This window comes from Marmota flaviventris, chromosome 4 (genome assembly GCF_047511675.1).
Source record: "Marmota flaviventris isolate mMarFla1 chromosome 4, mMarFla1.hap1, whole genome shotgun sequence".
Taxonomy (NCBI): domain Eukaryota; kingdom Metazoa; phylum Chordata; class Mammalia; order Rodentia; family Sciuridae; genus Marmota; species Marmota flaviventris.
In genome coordinates, this window is record NC_092501.1 from 34009994 (window position 1) to 34029735 (window position 19742).

Here is a 19742-nt window from a genome sequence, read left to right on the forward strand (position 1 = left end):
ATTTAGCCCCCAACAGGCTAGGATTTATCCTTCTTATTCTTGACCTCAGACTTTCCTAATTGAGTTATACCTCATACTCAGGGTCTTCCTTGGTGTTCTTCAAGAGATTAGTCCTTTAAGAAAACATCACATTTAAAAAGGATCCTTTAGCAATTCTGCCCAAAGTAGTGAGTAAAAGCAAAAAGTTATAAGGCAAAGATTGGCCAGGGGGTGGGGGTGGAGTGCCGACTTAGTTAGGCTACCCTTCATACAAAAGTATGAACAGAGAGAGTTAGACATTGAATTGCCTAACCAAACAGCAACTTCTATCATTCGGCAATAAATCTAATTGAGATGAAATAACCAAACATCAACAAAGGGTTCAACCACCTAATTATTTTGAAGTCACACTAGAGATATAATAAAACAAAATGTCTCAAGCTATATCAATGTAAAATATGTACATAAGCAATGTCATACTGGAATGAGCTCATAAGAAAACTTTTTTTGGTACTGGATATTTAACAGGGGGATTTTACTACTGAGCTACATCCTAGCCCTTTTCATTTTTTATTTTCTATTTTTTGGGGACAGGGTCTCACTAAGTTGCTTAGGGTCTTGATAAATTGCTGAAGTTGGACTTAAATTTGTGATCCTCCTGCATCAGCCTTCTGAGTCACTGGGATCATAGGCATGTACCACCACACCTGGCATAAGGCAACTTTTTAAAAACTTTAAGAAATCAGTTTTTAGCTGTGAGCACAGCTGAGAAGTACAACACACACTTAGTATGTGCCAGACCTTGGGTTCAATAAGAAAGAGAAGAAGGAAGGAAGGAAGGAAGGAGGAAAAGAAGGAAGGAAGGAGGGAGGGAAGGAAGGAAAGAAATTAGTTTCAAACTACTTATAGAATAATAATTTGAGCTTAGATAGCTTGTAAAAATTTTTAAAGTATTTTTTTTGGCAAATACAAAAATATTTTGTAAATGCTAGTTTTATTTTTTATAAAGAAAATAAATGTTTTCTAGTTAGAGAAAATTAGAAACACTTCCTAAGAAAATGAATTTTTTTCTCTAGCGGAAAACCTTATACACAATGGGCACACGAATATTTGATCCTTGTTGGGGAAAAAAAGTTGCAGGCTGCTGACATTTAATTTTTAAATGTCTTTCACAAAGAATATATTGTTGCAAATATTTCCTCAGACAAGTATTTTATAATCCTTCTTGTGCCCCACTGACTTTTAATTTATCAATGGAGGTGCCTAACTCAACTGTCAACAAGGGATTACTCATTTGAAAGTACTGCTTGAAAACTGCTAATGTATACTCATGTTCTATACTTTAAAAGTTATAATTTAAGGGTTGATAAAACCCATATCCAGAAGTACATATAATAAGGCCAATAACACACAAGTAACCAAATCAGTTTTGAAGCTGATTAGCTAATGTCAATACTAGATTATGGAATATGAGAACCTTAGTACCTAAACAAAATAAAGTAAAAAATAATGGCAACTATAAAGGCCTGAGAAATGTTTGGGAAAGATAAACAAAAATTTAGACACTTCATTTGTTATGCAGGGTCTTTTTTAAAAAAATTTTTTAAAGAGAGAGAGATAATTTTTTTAATATCTATGTATTTATTTATTTTTCTAGTTTTCGGCGGACACAACATCTTTGCTTGAATGTGGTGCTGAGGATCGAACCTGGGCCGCATGCATGCCAGGCGAGCGCGCTACTGCTTGACCCACATCCCCAGCCTGGATATGCAGGGTCTTAAGATTGTCCTTCTACCAAATATCTAAAAAGTTATTAATAGAAAAAAGTGACAAACTTAGAATCATCTCATTCATTTATGACAAACATTAAGAGTCCTGGCAAGAAAGCAAGAATGACTTGAGAGGGTTGGAGTTGAGGCTCAGTGGTAGAGTACTTGCCTAGCACATGTGAGGCACTGAGATTGATTCTCAGCAATCTATTCTATTTATTTACTTATTTTATAAAATAATCTATTTTATTTATTTACAAATAAATAAAATAATCTATTTATATTATATTATTTATAAATAAATAATTTTATTTATAAATAAATAAAATAGAGGTAGTATGCCCATCTACAACTAAAAAAATACTTAAAAAAGAAAAAAAAAAGAGTTACCTGAGAAAGAAATATTGGGGATAATGAGTTATCTTTTGAATTATCCCAATTTAGAGTACCATTTCAGTGCCTCTCTAGAAACCTTGAATGTGAAGCTGGTATAATTTTCATTTTTCTCTTCCTTTAAAGAAGTTAGTTCTACTCACAAGGCTGCCAAAAGTTTAGTTATATTAGATCCTTTCCTTCTTCAAAATATCCTACTACCACTATATATATAATTTTTTTCATATAATTTAAATATACATTCCTTGAAATTCATGAACTACCAACATGGTACTTACATTCACACTGTATGACATCTAAGTTAAATTGCTGAACAGCTCCCATGCTTATCTGTTTTAACTCACTATCCAGCAGCATCTGCATCAAGGATGTTGACAGATGCTGGCAGGCTGACATGCAAGCTGTCTGGGCGACTTTCCCCTGTTTAAATCAAACAAAAAACAAACAAACAAAAATAAATAAATAAGCAAATACAAAAATATACTATAAAGTAGTACAAAAATTATATACTGACAATCTTTTAATAGTGATTATTGGCTTTTCTGTTTCTGCATTCTGAATAGCTATGCCTTTGTATTGTAAGAACCAAAATTAATATTCTTAGTTCCCTCATCTTTCTCAGGATATATCATTAAAGATCTAACTGAAATACAAAGAAAACTGAAATACAAGTTAAAAAGCTATTATTATTTCAGATCTCTTGAAATATCTAAGATTAAAAGAATTAATATCTAATATTAAAATAATGTCTTAAAATTTTAAAAATATTGATATTTCAATATTAAAATATGACATTTATGACAAAATCACCATAACATCAAAAAACACACTTTTCCATATAATGCTCTCTAAGCTCTCCTTTGTATATTTAACTAAACCAAAATGAAGAAAGTTAATGTTGTAATTTATTATTACTATTTAAACTGTATCTAAAATTCAAAATATACTTTGAGCCATAAGTCTTTATTTCTACTCAGAATGCTAGTATGTGACACAGCTTTAATTACTGATGGGAGGGAGGCTTATTTACTAGTATGACTTCAAATTGAATTAAATACAGATCTGCATTTAGTTTTAGAAATTGAGTTTTAAAATCATTTGGTAATTTAGAAATATGTAGTAGTTAAGTGAACTACATATGCTTGTGGTTTTCTTTTATTAAGGTATATAACATTTAAATATATTTTCTACTTTAATAAGGTCCTGCAACTACATGAACTTTGATAGCCCTAAGTTTTCTTCTTTTAGCCTCTAGGTTATATAGCTAAATTACAATACTATATCACTTTTAGTATAAACTATTTATTTTAAAAGGCTTTTTTGCATTTGAAATAGAAGTTTAAAATAAAATATTTTAAAGACTCTTCTAGATAAAATCTTCTAGTATAATACTGCTCCTAGAATGGCTACCTCTAGCCATTATGAGATTTGGTGATTTGATGATAAAATTTAAGATCTATGGTTATGGTTAGAAAAAACGACTTTCTGGAGACAAGCCATGTTTTGCTTCATTCCATTAATAAATATTTAACCATTTATATTTAATAATTAGGTTTCTTCCTACTTAACACAAAGGCAATAAAGCTACAATCATGAAAAAATATCTTCCAAACATAATTGCTACAATAAATGGGTACAAAAATGTTTATGTGGATTTGATTTGAAAAGTAATAAAGAACATAAATATATTTTCACATTTGTTAGAACGTTTGTTCTTTAACTTACATATTAATAATCAGACTGGAAACAAAGAACTTTTATGAATGATTCGTTAGCATTTAGACACTATGCACAGTAGAAAACTGAAATGGAATGTCAATTTCTCAATCAAAAACTTGAGATAAAAGCTGATGCAAACAATATACTTGACAGATACTGATGAACTGCCAAAAAGGAATGTAACAAACAATGAAAAACCCAGCATGCTTCAAGATCCCCCAATCCTAAAAGGAATTAGTCTGGGAGACATGCAGCTCCATTCCCCAAGCAGAATAATATCAATATGAATGAGAGGGGGGATAAAAGCAGAAAAAGAAGAAATCAATGACCAGTTATTTAATTACAATATAATAGGTTTGTGAAAATGGAAATGTCATTGTGACCTAATGGAACAACTATTATATTTTAGTTTAATGTACTTCTTCATCAAATCAGCTCCATGTTCTATTTATGTTGCTACTATAATGTACTCACTACAAAAACAGATTAATAAACTGCAAATTTTATTATTAAATTCATTTTAAGTTCATTTAAGCAAATACACTGCACAATATAAGTAGTATTGTTTTCAGTGAACCTTTAAAATTTAACAGATTCAGAGGCTACAAATATATATATGTGTGTGTGTGTGTGTGTGTGTGTGTGTGTGTAACTGGAGCTGAAAATGATGGTTAGAGTACAGATAAAGTTATTCCATAAAATGGTAGAAATAGGTAATGAAAATTCATATTTAAGTTACATATAATAATAAAATCCTAACATTATTTTTTTTGATTAGGCATATTAAATACAGGCTTATTGTTCTCAAAGAAGTTTAAAATATTTATAAAATATTTTATAACTTTTTCAAATGAAATAAATTCTTCGTTACTAGAGATCAAAATTTAAGTTAATAATATCAAAGGTTCAGATTCTTTCCATTTAAAAAATTATGTTCTATAAGATTACATACTTTTAAAATGCCTACTTTCTAACAATAGAAAGTGTACATATATTCTTAGATTTCATCTACTACTTAATTTTATTTATTTATTTATTTATTTGAGAGAGAGAGAGAATTTTTTATTTATTTTTTTAGTTTTCGGCAGACACAACATCTTTGTTTGTATGTGGTGCTGAGGATTGAACCCATGCCGCACGCATGCCAGGCGAGCGTGCTACCGCTTGAGCCACATCCCCAGCCCCTACTACTTACTTTTAGATAGAAAAATTCTAATCTCTCCAAAATATGCACACCTAAAAAATATATTTGACAATTTATTTCTGATGTGTATGGCCCTGCACATACTTTGATATAATTAAACACCACTCTTGAATAATATTACTGCTGTTATTGTTGAAGCTTTTAATAATTTAATAATTTTATAAGACAAAAACAATCTAACAATTTTTATAATTATCTTTAAAAACTATCCCTTTTTATTAGAGATGACCTGGTTTTTAACCTGATAACAAAAAAGCCCAAATAATATATGACTGAAAAAAACACTGCACATTTAATAAATTTTAAGCACCTAGAAATTTCTCTTGCCCTCATCTGAAAAATTAATTGCAACTATTAACATTTTTCTCTTTAACAACACAAAATTCAATAAATAAGTTAAAACACCTGCTTAAGTTTTAAGTGTAACTATGTTTTCATGTTCTAACATTTTGTTGAAAAACAACTTGCAAAGAGAGAAAACCCTTAGACAAACTTCTTATATTTCAAAGGCACTTGTAAAAGAGAATCTGCTGACATATTAGATCCTTTTTGCATTACCCAAAAGCTTTTCTTCTAAGAACAATTGTGGTAAAGAGACATTTGGCTCCTAGGAAATTCCCAAAGGGTCAACCATATGCATCCTTCCATGCACCTTCACAGTGCTGCTTTCTAGATTCATGTCTCAAAAGCAGCTTTCATCATTTACTTGTGTGTCAGTCAATATGATTTATGGACTGCATTCAACAAAGTCAAAGCATATAGAATGAGAAATATGACTACAATCTGCTAATTTGTTTTGTATTGAGCCATTTAAGAGTCAAAGACCTGATGTCAGACTGAGACCAGCAACACAATTAACCAGCCGGTGACAGATTCATCCATCCTCCCTGCCAGGCTGTGCCAATCAAAGACAGCATGAGGTGACATTTGGTGAAATCAGTAAGAAAACTCATTCTCTAAGTAACCTATGTGAGACCTTGATTGACACTTTTTGAATTTAGTTTGTGGAACACAGCCACTCTTTACTCAATAGTTCCTCACTGCAAGCTGTGAAATAAGGCTTTTAATGCCAATCACAGGAACAATAAACCACTAACCATCAACCTCAGTCTAGAATCAAGAAAACAAATGTTTGTATGTCAAGCCAAATTTCCCAAATAATTTATTATTACAGGTTAAGCTAAAGATTGTTTCCTTTGAAATATTATAAAATAACATGGTAATAAAAATACATGTTTTATAAGATTATGGTTCAAATTGTTTGGGTTTCAAAGAAATGTTTTCAAAGATCTACTCTAATAGTGGGAGAAATGTTGAAAATTTATAAATAATTGGCACTTTGACTTTTCATTTGTAGTTTTGTCTCACCATTCTCTTATTTCAAAGATCTAATTTTTTTAAAAAAAGGATTGATTCCAACAGTAATTATTTAAAAGCATTTTTCAAGTCTGTTTCATTCTTTCAAGAACATCTCATGTAAAAATATGCTCCTGAAATCACAACCACCTTCCTGTATTGGTTTACTCTTCCTTAATGATCCCAGATGAGTCAAATTCCCTTTATTTATAATCACCACAAAAACCAACTCTGCACAATAAACTACTCTTTTTATTTAAGTAAAAAAAGAAAAATATAGATACAAATATACTATGCATAATGTTATTTTTTAAATTGATAACAGGTTTTGTTTCAAAAGGTTACATAACCCTTGACAGAAAAAAAATCATGGTGGATTTAAATATTACACCTAAAACTAGAAAGTGAATTTATTAATTCTGATCCTGCCTTTTAAATTATTTAAATTAAAGCAGTAAATTGATGTTATGCATAAACTTACTGCCTCTCAGTTTGCTATATAAATTTCAGTTAGCAGACTATGAAATAGTCTTTCCAGAGGCAAAAGGGGAAGAGAACTATTTTTTTCTTATGTCTTTATTTTTGTTTTATTTTTATGTGGTGCTGAGGATCGAATGTAGGGCCTCATGTGTGTGAAGCAAGCCCTCTACCACTGAGCTACAACCCCAGCCCGGGGAAGAGAATTATTTTGACGGATTCTTCAGTCTCCTAAAGAGCCACAATGTATATAGCCTTCTAAAATACACAGACTGAAAGAATAAGGTCTTTCACCAAATGTGGAGTAAATACTAAAATTAGAAATAAAAAATTCTTAATTCGAATTTAAAATGGTGAACCTAGGTGAAAAGTAGATATTTTAATTTAAAAAATCTATTATTTTCCTTCTGTTTCATACAAGAACTACTAATCAAAAGTCTCACTATATGAAACTACATCTTAGCACAGAGGTGCAAGCCTGCAATCCCAGTTATTAGGGAAGTTGAAGCAGGAGGATCACAAGTTCAAGGCCAGCATGGTAAAAAGTTGGTGAGACCCTATCTCAAAAAATAAAAGGCTGGGGATGTAGCCCAGTGGTAGAGCACTCTTGGTTCAATTCCCAGCACAACAACAGAGAGAGAGAGAGAGAGAGAGAGAGAGAGAGAGAGAGAGAAAGAACGAACTACATACTAGTCTTACTCAAATATAAAGATACTATAAAATCAGAAAAACTAAAACATTAGCATAGAATGTGGAATTTTCCCCAAGATGATTTCACAAATGCACAAGGATTCCTTTAGATTTTGATCCATTTTCTTATTTCCTACACTATATACAATAGTTAAATGTGTAAAATTCTCAATAAAACAGAATGGGTGAGTTATAAGTTTAAATATGAAGATGAATTTCTTTAGTGAGTTTTAATAATTGCTTTAATATTACTATGAAGACAGATTTTTAAAGTTATGCCAAAGAATTCTTAGGTCTATAAAAATATACTGATTCTAAACACACTCAACATTCTCTAAAATACTTCTTTTACATTTCTCTATTTCTCTTATACTTGCTTTTTGTCATCATCTAACCACTTCCATCCCTGAAAAAACTAGCTACCACCTTAGTTAGCCACAATTCTATAGTCAGCTAGGAATTCCCTTTTTCCCCTCTTAGGTTTTTCCACTCTCCTTCTAACAATTCCCAATCATAAGGATGCCAGACAGTAACATAAATACTTATTCTTGGGACACATGCATGTGCAAACACACACACACTGGGCGGGGCAGGAAGACAGAATAGAACATGATTATCTTAAAGTTGAAACAAAATTGTTTCCCAAAGTAAGAAAACCTCAGGACTAAGAGTAATACATGGCAAAATTCTAGTTCCCTCAAAACTTCCTTATCCCAATCACAGGGCTTATCAAATTTTGGCAGTCTTTGTTTTTAAACTATCTTTTGAACATGGACTTAGATGGCATGCAGTATCCACATTTTAGCTTTCTAGCAAGTATCATTGCTGCTGTCTGTCATGGTAGTCTCAGGTTATCTTTAAACACATCCTAACTTTAGCAGGAAGAAAGAGAACGCAAGGACAAGCAGAACAGTAAAGGTCTAGAAAGTTACAAGGTTTTGAAGAAATGCCTCTGCTTCCACACTACTCATTATTGGGCTGTTATGTTTATGTTTAAATAAGGAAGCGACGTAACATTAATGCCCTATCACTGTTCTCATTTGGCAAACATAAGAAAAGCAAGAAAGATAAAGATGTGCTTAATTTTCCCTGTGGCTGACAATACTACAATGTAGTACAGCCAATTTACAGAATTCAGTTTGAAAAACTGAAGCATTCCAAGAATCATTAAAATAGTAACTCTGTAATAGCAGACCCACAACCTTATTCCTTTACTATCATAAGCATATAGCTCTTGAGTGCCAAGACCACTAATAATGAAAATATTTTACAACCCTAGTAAAACTTAAAATTTCCAAAGAAACTGCCATAATACTAAGAGATTAGATAATATAGGTGGTTTCCAAGTATCATTAGTAAACTGGACAAGTGTCACCACCAAAAGCCTACAGGTTATCTCTTATTAATGCATGTTTGTGGTTAATACATTATAAACACAGCCATAATTAAAGACATAGCACAGAGGAGATCTTAGTCATTCAAGGATTTATATTTCAGTGCCAACCTTTTAAGGATGATTCTGAGGGTCTAGGACTAATAGGGCATCATTTATTTAGGTACACATTAGAATAGCATGTTCTGTGAAATAAGTATGATGGGGTAAAAATCATTCAAAGGCTGACTGCAGTCAAACCAACTTCCCCATCTCTATGTGGCTTTGCTGTCTTGGCATGGATGAAATAACTCTCATTAAGGTCTTTGGTTTTCAATTATATTTCATAGCATTTTTCTGAAAAAAATTATATAGCATAGTAGTATCCTCAAATTTGAGGATTCTCAAAGCCCAGGCATGTACTTATCCTGAATAACAAGGACTTGTGAATAGGTAATTCTGTTAAGAATAAGTCTTTACAGACAACTACAGCAGATCTTTGCCAATCGCTCCTCTTTTGCTTCTAACAATTTTAACCTTGGGGCTGGGGTTGTAGCTCAGGGTAGAGCACTTGCCTAGCACATGTGAGGCACTGGGTTCAATCCTCAGCACCACATAAAAAAACAAACAAACAAATAAATAAACAAATATTAAAAAAAAGAATAAGAAAGGAATATGCTCTTTAAAAATATTTTTACCTCAATACTACCATCTATCACATTGATTTCCATAAAAGATAGAAAGACTTAAAACATGACAGCTTTCTTACAACAACTAAAGTCTCCTGGATGAAAGTAAATGATTAAAAGGTGGTTTCCCACAGTCTGAACCTTCCCCCTCATATGTAATATTAGCCTGAACATACTACTTTGGTGGGACTTTACTCTGCAAAGCCTAATCTCTTTAACTTGTTGGATTTTAGTACCTTGCATAAGTTTTTACTAAGTGTATATCCACATGTTGTATTTTCTTTTATCTCTATCTGACCTGCAAACATCCTGTAAATGTATTGAGGTTGTTCTCCCCTCCCATTAGCTCTGCCCTTACCTTTCTCCATTATTGTTCCCTCTTTACAGGAGAGGGAAAGAAGAAACAAAGGAAAAATGGACTCTTTATGGCCTCACCAGATCTTGACTTGCACAGGAAACGTCTGACTCTAATATCTTTCTCTACCACCTACTTTCTTTTTCCTTAGAGATCTGACCTCCCTTTTGATTTTTCTGCTCACAATAAAAGGTAATTTCAATTTAAACAATCTGTTATCCACATATTTTAGTCCCTTTTCTTATTCCCCATTTGAACTTTTGCCCCTTAACTTAAAGAGGAAAAAAATCTTTCTTTTCTTTCTATTGTGGAATACAGATTAAAGGGGAAGATATTATTTGAATCCCTAGAAATTTGCCACTCCTTTCTGCAAAAAAAAACCTTAATTTTCTAAACATAAACCTCTGTTGTTATCAGGAAGTAAAGTGGCAGGATACTACACTTTAATTTTTAGTTTTTTAATATTGAATCTTCCTATTCAAAATGGTACTTTGCTCATAAAGCCTGAACCAATGATCTAGTCTATTTTCATCTTTAGCTCTGTCAAAGAGTGAAGTTATAAGATATGTAAGTGTGCATATTATGTATGCACACTAATACAGTGCATATACATATAGTCTATAGACTGAAAAGAGTCCATTATAATTATTTCTATTTATATCCCTCTTATCTGTCACAGGTCAGGTCTGAAGTCATATCCTAATTCACAGATTTCCTACTAAAACTCTCATAGTGTTCCCTTCTAAAATCCCTTCTAATACTACTACTACTTCCAACTGAGCCTTCACCAAAAGCAATTCAAAATATTGTTTTTTACAGTGTTTAACAGCAGGGAAGTATTTAAGTATGCTATGCTATATATACACACAATACTTACAAGTTATTAAATAAATCTCTCACCAAGATTAGTCAGCATTTAACTGAGATGCCTACTTAATAAATGTCTAAAAGTATTAAAGTTATAAAATAAAAGTATGCTCACTTTTGACAAAGAGGCAATTTTGTTTTGCAATTAACTTCCTACACTGAAAAATCACCTGTTTTAAAGCATTAAGAAAAACCTTCATAAAAACATAAATTCTACTTCACATAAAAGGCTTTGACTGTTTTCGACCTTTTCATATACTCTCTGTCTCAAAAATCTTTAGCTTTATCTAATGCAATGATTATACTGTCAATGGTTGGTTTTTGTTGATGTTTTGTGTACTTGGAATTAACTCATTATAACAGTATGAAAATAGATAGCAAAACATGTCATAGAAATGCCTAATTTATATCCATATAAAGAACTATTCTACATAAATAACTTTCAAAACACTGGACATTCAAGTACCAAACTTTAAAAATTTCTAATTAAAATTTATCTAGAACAATCCCCTACCCTCTAAAATCAAAGACAATAAACAATTTGAATTTTGGGACAAAGGGTCAGTCTCACTTATGAACACCATTTTTGCTTTCTGAATATATAAATGGTTTATCGGTAGGAAATATGTTAGCAAATTTAATATGTCTTTTATACTTTTTGCTAGCCTCTGGAATTTTTATTTGATTAAACAAACAATCAAGAGCCCCAGAAGTTTTTGAACAGGGAAATAGATTAAACTGTACTTTAGAAAGAATTATCTGACATTGGTGTATAAGATGGACTGAAGTAAGGAGAGACTGGTGGAAGAGATCAATCCAAAGACAATTACAATAATCAAAATTTGAACTTCAATAATAGGAATAAGAACAGAAAAAGAAGGATTCAAATTAGGAACATTTACATTTCAAATGCTAGATGAGATTTTTTTCCCCTAAGAATTTTCAATATTTATACATTTTGAAAATATTTAATTACTTCTTAATCTGGTTGTCAAGAGTTCAAAATTGTATGTTGAAAAGACAAATAGAGTAAAAAGAAAAATATGATAAAGCTATTTTAAAAAGAGAATTGCTTGGGCTGGGGATGTGGCTCAAGCAGTAGCGTGCTCGCCTGGCATGAGTGGGGTGCTGGGTTCGATCCTCAGCACCACATAAAAATAAAATAAAGATGTTGTGTCCACCGAAAACTAAAAAATAAATATTAAAAAATCCCCCCCCCCTCTAAAAAAAAAGAGAGAGAGAGAGAGAATTACTAAGGCAATTCAGGAAAGCAATACTGGGCTGAATTGAGAAAAATTTATACTGGTCATGAATCACATTGGCTCACAATGGGTCATGTACTAGGTTAAATTTCTACAAGTTTGGCTAATAGAGTTGCAGAGAAACTCAGAAAAGGCATAAATTGTCTTGGAAGTGACTAATAATAACAATATTTTTAAGACTGTATTTTATGCCAGGCACTGTTCTAAACATTTTATGTATACTATTTCACGTAAGCCTCACAAAAATCTTTGGGGTGTATATTCCCATTGACATGATTTCACAGATCAGGAAAGACCACAGAGAGATTTCCAAAAGTACAGCACTCCCCACAGATATGCCTTCAATATTAACTTTCATAATCAAATCACAGAGAATTCTATTTCATCAAAACAACTACTATTACCTTCAAACTTGTTTCTACAAAACTACAAATATATAAAAGTCACTGCCAAAAGAATTAGAAGTTAATTTAAATACAAAAGCAGAGAAAAATAAGCCTGTAGGAAGTTCATTATTTTCTAATGTTATGTGCTAGCTTTAGTTTGCATCTACTTACCGACATGGCTGCATAATCATTGTTGGTCTGAGGAGGAAGTCAGCAAGGAAATCAAATAAAAAAGGAAGATGTATTCTAATAACAGCAGAAACAGTGTTTAAAGCACCAAAAGAAAATATATTATACAACAAGCAAGTTAGTTCTACAAATGTTACTCTAATTTAAAGGTATTAATTTATCACATATATTATCAATTTATTTTGGAGATTGATGTGAGTTTTTATGTTCACATTAATCAGATAAATCTTCGTGCAAACTTTTGTCTATCTAATCAAGTTGTCTAGTCAGCGTTAAATTACAAGGATGTTAGCAAACTACTAAATGTCAGCTGTGTGGAAAATTTAGAAAACAACAGTTCTTCAACAGTGTTTTTTGCTATAAAGGAATGGTTCTCGAACTTCAAGGAAAAAAAAGCATATTTGTAAGCTTCAGAAGTTTTAGTGCAGTTAAGTCTACACCAAGCAATGGTATCTGAATATTTAACAAGCATCTCTTCTCAGAGGTGATTTTAATATAGACAGAAATAAATGTCTATTTTTTCACAAATAACAGGAAATAATAGAGCATACATGATTCTGAAGCTACTTAGGATAAATCTCTGTGTTCTCACATAATCTGTTAATATAACTTGAAATAAATTACTAAAGAAATGATGGCTAAGTTACCTTTTTAAAAAAATTTTTATAATTGTAGATGGACACAATACCTTTATTTACTTATTTTTTTATGTGGTGCTGAAGTTCGAACCCAGGGCCCCACATGTGCTAGGCAAGCGCTCTACCACTCAGCTGCAACCCCAGCCCTCACTAAGTTATCTTACAGCTAATTATTTACATGTATCCACTAGCAAATGAATAATAGTAAGCCAAAGTAAAACCAAATTTCTGGTCTCAATTTAAATGCAGATAAGCTCCTGTCAGAGTTCTATATTAACTATATATTTACTGGTTTATTCTTTACAAATATTAAGCATTAATTAAATATCAATATTAATTTAATATTCCTTAAAATAACAAGGATTAAATAAATTAAAATAAGTGTTAATTTTTTAAAAAATTAACTATTTTACTTTTCAAATTTCAATAACATGTAATATTTAAACACTATTAAAATTTTTATGAAAAAGTTATTTACTCAGAAATATGAATCTAACCTAATTACATTAGGTCAAAGAAACTCAAAACTATTTATTAGTGGAAGTTGAACTTCTGGTATAGACTAGACTGAAGGTTCTCCTCCAAAAGGGAAGTTGTCCTTTTTACCAAATAAAATACACAATGAGTAAAAGAAAGACCACAGCAGAAACTCAACTAGTCAGGCTGATCAATCTAATTAACCCTAGTAAGCAGTGCGCTGACAGGTGTATTAGCCAAACAATTAATTCTTCTGGAAGACTGGACTTGATCCCAAATAATTACTAAGTCTTTTCTAGATTTAACTTCCAATAAATTTTGTATTGATTATTATAATTATCCCATCAACATAGTAATTTGTTCAACAATTTTTTGTAGACTCTTTCAAAGTGTATGTAAAGATGTCTTGGGAAATATATAAATGCCACAAAGTGAAGACAAAATTCAGTTAAATTTAGAAACTTGTTGATAAAAGTCAGACAACAGCATTCAACATATGACTGCCATCTACATCATTGGATGTGTGATACTTTCATCATATTTCACATAATACCATTTTATATGAATTATATTAATAAATCAGATAAACATCATTCATTACCCTCTACATTTAAAAATTAATATCCATACCATCTCACTCCAGTAAGATTGGCAGCCATTATGAAGTCAAACAACAACAAGTGCTGGCGAGGATGTGGGGAAAAGGGTACACTTGTACATTGCTGGTGGGACTGCAAATTGGTGCAGCCAATTTGGAAAGCAGTATGGAGATTTCTTGGAAAGCTGGGAATGGAGCCACCATTTGACCCAGCTATTCCCCTTCTCGGTCTATTCCCTAAAGACCTAAAAAGAGCATGCTACAGGGACACTGCTACATCGATGTTCATAGCAGCACAATTCACAATAGCAAGACTGTGGAACCAACCTAGATGCCCTTCAATAGACGAATGGATAAAAAAAAAATGTGGCATTTATACACAATGGAGTATTACTCTGCATTAAAAAATGACAAAATCATAGAATTTGCAGGGAAATGGATGGCATTGGAGCAGATTATGCTAAGTGAAGCTAGCCAATCCCTAAAAAACAAATGCCAAATGTCTTCTTTGATATAAGGAGAGTAACTAAGAACAGAGTAGGGACGAAGAGCATGAGAAGAAGATTAACATTAAACAGGGATGAGAGGTGGGAGGGAAAGGGATAGAGAAGGGAAATTGCATGGAAATGGAAGGAGACCCTCAGGGTTATACAAAAGTACATACAAGAGGAAGTGAGGGGAAAGGGAAAAATAATACAAGGGGGACAAATGAATAACAGTAGAGGGGGTAGAGAGAGAAGGGGGGGGAGGGGGGATAGTAGAGGATAGGAAAGGCAGCAGAACACAACAGACACTAGTATGGCAATATGTAAATCAATGGATGTGTAACTGATGTGATTCTGCAATCTGTATATGGGGTAAAAATGGGAGTTCATAACCCACTTGAATCAAAGTGTGAAATATGATATATCAAGAACTATGTAATGTTTTGAACAACCAACAATAAAAAATTTTAAAAAAATGTATATGGAATAAAGATCTAAATAAATATATTTAAATAACATGAAAAAAAAGACAATGAGAACTGTAGCCTCTATAGAAATATGACCCAGTACATGCATTACTATCCCGTTCCCCTAAAGAACCAATGCATGAAAAACACATAATTTATGAATGGCATATGAAAAGAATCATGACAACACATGAGGAATATTTTTCCATTGTCCTCTCCTACATTTTAGACCATATCATTCATTTAATGACACCTTCACTTGATGTTTCCAAGGACAGATTCACTGGCTAGGCACACAGCTGTACCGAAACATAAGTCTCTGTTGTGCAATGGACTCTGTATGTGGGGAGCTCTCCTTTGTATTACCATTCATAGAATTTCTCTTCATTCTACATCTGATTTGTAGAACTCACACCCTACCCACGGATATAGAAAGCAATGAAATTTTGAGTTTGTACTAATAATTGTACATCATCATCAAGTCCATGATGTATGGAGGAAAAATAAGGAAAACGTTCGAAGTCAGCCAAGAAAACATGTTTAATGTGTTTAAATAAATTTTTAATTGAAAAAAAAAATAAATAAAAATTAATATCCAAATAAGAAAAACTAATTTATAAGAATATATGCCCAGTATATGGTTATATTTTCATTTAATAGGTAAACACTAAATGTATTCCTAATTGCTTGTGCCGCAATATAAAAAGTACAATACTTGTATTTTAAATACAATTCTTTCTGGTTACATAAAAAGAGGATGGATTAAAGTCAATAATTCTACTAAACTATTAAAAGTTTTCTTAAGTTTTCAGTCAAGTTAAAGGCCACTGGAACTCTTATACTTAACTCATAAATAAGTGTGAGCCAAAAAAAATGAAGTGCAGGTATAAGAGTAAATGAAGTGCCAGAATCAGTAAGGCCACATCTAAGCTGGGACTTGACATTCATCTAAAGGGATGATGCTTAGAAACATACAATATTATATATAGGGACCCTTGAGGTAATCTAATCCAATCACTTAACTTCCAGGAGAAGGTAGCAGGTTGTTCAGAATCATATGACAGACTAAGTTAACTTGTTTGCTTCCTCCCCATCCTGAGATACAAGTGAAATAAAAAGCACAGAATGGCAAAGCACAAACTGCTCAACAACAAAGGAAATTAAGATGCATGGGAAGATTCATCAAGAGATTATTTCTGGAAGACAGAGGCAGATGAAACAGAAAAAAGAAAGTCACTGACAGAGAACTAACTACAGTGGAGCTGCGAACCAGCAGTACACTGAAGTCCAGAGTTAGAAGTATGAAAGGGAAGAGAAATGAGATGGAAACAAAGATTTCTGGAACAACTGTGCCAATGATCCCCCACCTACAGAGCACAGGCAATTTCCCTAATGAAAGAACTCTTCAGGAACAGCTGAGGTTCCTGACTTAAGGGGAAGAGAAAGGGAAAGGGAGCAAGGGGTAAGGGGAAGAAAGCAAAGGAAAGAAAGAAATGAAAATAAAGCAAAGAAAGGAAAGGGGAAAAAAGGAAAAGTCCCTTTTCTTTTGGCAAGGTGATAATGGAAACAAAGGAAGGAAATAATATATAATTTGTGGAGTCAGTGCAAAATGGAAATGTGGGGACCCTTGTTCAAACATTAAGAATGTGCTGGGTGCACACCTTTAATGCCAGCCACTCAAGAGGCCAAGGCAGAAGGATCAAAAATTAGTTGCCAGTCTTGGCAACTTAGTGAGTCGCTGTTTCAAAATAAAAAGTGCCAGAGATGTAGCTCAGTGATAGAGCACCCTTCAGTTCAATTCCCAGTACAGGAAAAAAAAAAAAAGAATTCCAAGACTGTAAAAGATAAGAACCAATTCACATGAAGGGCCCTTCTAAACATGGTATTCTATAACTATAAGGTTGCATACCCAGGAAGTTAGTCCTGAATATAGAAGACCACAATCTCATGACTAGTTTCATACCTGCTGACTATAAAGGTAAAGAATCCTGGGCAAAATGCCCCCAGCAATGTATATAAATATTTCCTGCTCAAGGGAAAAGGTCTATCAAAAAAATAGGATATGTATTTACACAGTAGCAGAGTAAATCCATGTCAGATCTCAAGGCCTTCTTTGTTAAAAAACAAACAGAAAACCAAGGATTACCACACTGTGGAAAATATCAGAATAAAAAAGAATATACAAAATAAAGAAACAAAAACCTATTCCAGAGTAATAAAGGTAAGACACAGAAAACGACTTTAAAAATTTTCTACACTCAGATTTAAAAGATAATAAATTCATTAAAAAAGAAAATTCTATGAACAAGGAACACAAAAACAGAGATGATTCCTTAAAAATTAAAAATATAATTAATAAAATATCATATAGAAAGATGGAAAAATAAAATTAAGCAAATCTTCCAAAACATAAAACAAAAAAGATGGGGATATAGAAAGAAAAAAGAGTACGAAACACAGAGAACCAATCTGGGAACTCTAATGACAGTCTAGCAAAGAAGAGAAAAATGGAAGGAACAAAATTATCAAAAAAATTTACAGGAGGGCTAAGGTTTTGACACTTGCCTAGTATGCGTGAGGCACTGGGTCTGATTCTTGGCATGGCATATAAAAAAAATAAAGTCCATTGACAACTAAAAACAATTTTTTTTTAAATATAGAGGATAATTTCCCTCCCCTGAATAAGAACACTCATTTTCAGCAAAGGGCCACTGAGTAAATAGCTAAGTGAATGAAATAAAGGCTAACATCTCTACATGTTTCTATGTATTTCTTAATAGTAAGAACTTAAAAATAGATTCTAAAACCCAGATGACAGAAGACAATGCAGGCATGCAATGAAAATTGCCAGAGAAAAAACTACTTAACTTAGAATTATATAACTAGCCATATTATTAATAAAACATGAGCACAGAGATATTTTCTGATATTCAAGGACTTAAATAATGTACTTCCTTTCCAGGGGAAGTTATTAATTATTGAGGAAGTTCTGAAGCAGTACAAGACAAATCAGTAAAGCAATAAAAGACACACACACACACACACACACACACACACACACACCACACACCAAATCTAGGAAACAGTTCTCAGCCCAGGAGAGCAAGAAAGGAAAATAACTATGCAGCTATTATAGAGAACAACTGGTACAGATTAGAGACAAAGGAGTCTGGAAGAAAGGCCTCTGTGGAAGATTTTTACCCAAATGAAGGAAAGAAGGTTAGAAACACTTGATATTTTGACAATACAACACTCACTTATCAACAAAGATAAAATAAAAACATGAAGTCATCTAAAATGCAGTATAATTTCAGTAAATATGGAATATAATAAAAAAGAATCTATTTGGCCATGTTGAAAAAAATAATCTCCTTTAAATGACCAGAATTTAAAATACCAGACCCCAAACATGAAAGGGGAAAAAAATCCTAGCGTACTACACCTTGCCTAAAGGGAACAATATTGTCATAACATTAAAAAGTACTGTTTTCTGGTATTCACCTTGAAAAGCCAACCTAGGACAAAGCATAGATTAGGTGGTGGTTGTCAAAATAATGTAAATATTAATAACTTCAATAAAGGTAAAAATAAAAGTATACTTATCGGAAAACAGTACCAGATGGAAGAAATGATGGCACAAAAGATAGGGAAGCTAATACTATTACATTACATAGAAGAGAATTAAGATAGTGATTAAAGTAGAAAGAACTGAAAAATCGAAATACAACTATTTTATATAAAACAATAAATAAAATATAAAAATATATGGGAGGAAAAAGGAAAGGGGGGAGTTGCTACCTGTGCTTTATCCTTCATAGCAAGAAATTACTAGCTAGTCTCTATTTTTGTATTATGGTAACCACCAGAAGAAACAAAACCCAGTGGTGAAAAATGGTAGTCTGGGAGAATGGCAATGAGGATAGGAAAGGGCAAGAAAAGAGGCTGTTTTCCATTCCAGACTTTTCAGGACTACTGGACTTACTACCATTTAGCATATTAATTGGAATAAAAGTAAAATAAAACAAGAAAAACTTTATTTTCAGTTCTATGAAATAAAATATATTAGTAAATCAATCCAGATGGTAAATGATCTGCCTGCTTTCACAATGCAATTAATTGGAAGAAGCAAATCAAGTACCCAAATCTCAAAATATTAGTACAGTGCTACCTACATCTTGAAAAAAATTTTCAGGAGAGAATATTTTCAACAGTTAAGATACTATCCATTTCTGCCTAAGTTATGTATCTTCATTTAATATTGTGTGTGTGTGTGTGTGTATGTGTATATATATGCTTCTCAATTAAAGAGAGCATAATATGCTTAAAAATCATTAACAAATAAAAAGGAAATTAAAACTTCAGTCCCATCA

General features: G+C 32.3%; 1 protein-coding gene across 1 annotated transcript in view; it reads right to left on the reverse strand.

Annotated features, from left to right (window-relative positions):
• Positions 1-19742, reverse strand: part of Exoc6 (exocyst complex component 6) — a 198346-nt gene that overhangs the window by 49315 nt on the left and 129289 nt on the right. Inside the window, exon 19 of the mRNA XM_027939970.3 lies at positions 2420-2561. Within this exon, the coding sequence (XP_027795771.2) occupies positions 2420-2561 (142 nt within the window). The remainder of the gene's footprint in view (positions 1-2419; positions 2562-19742) is intronic.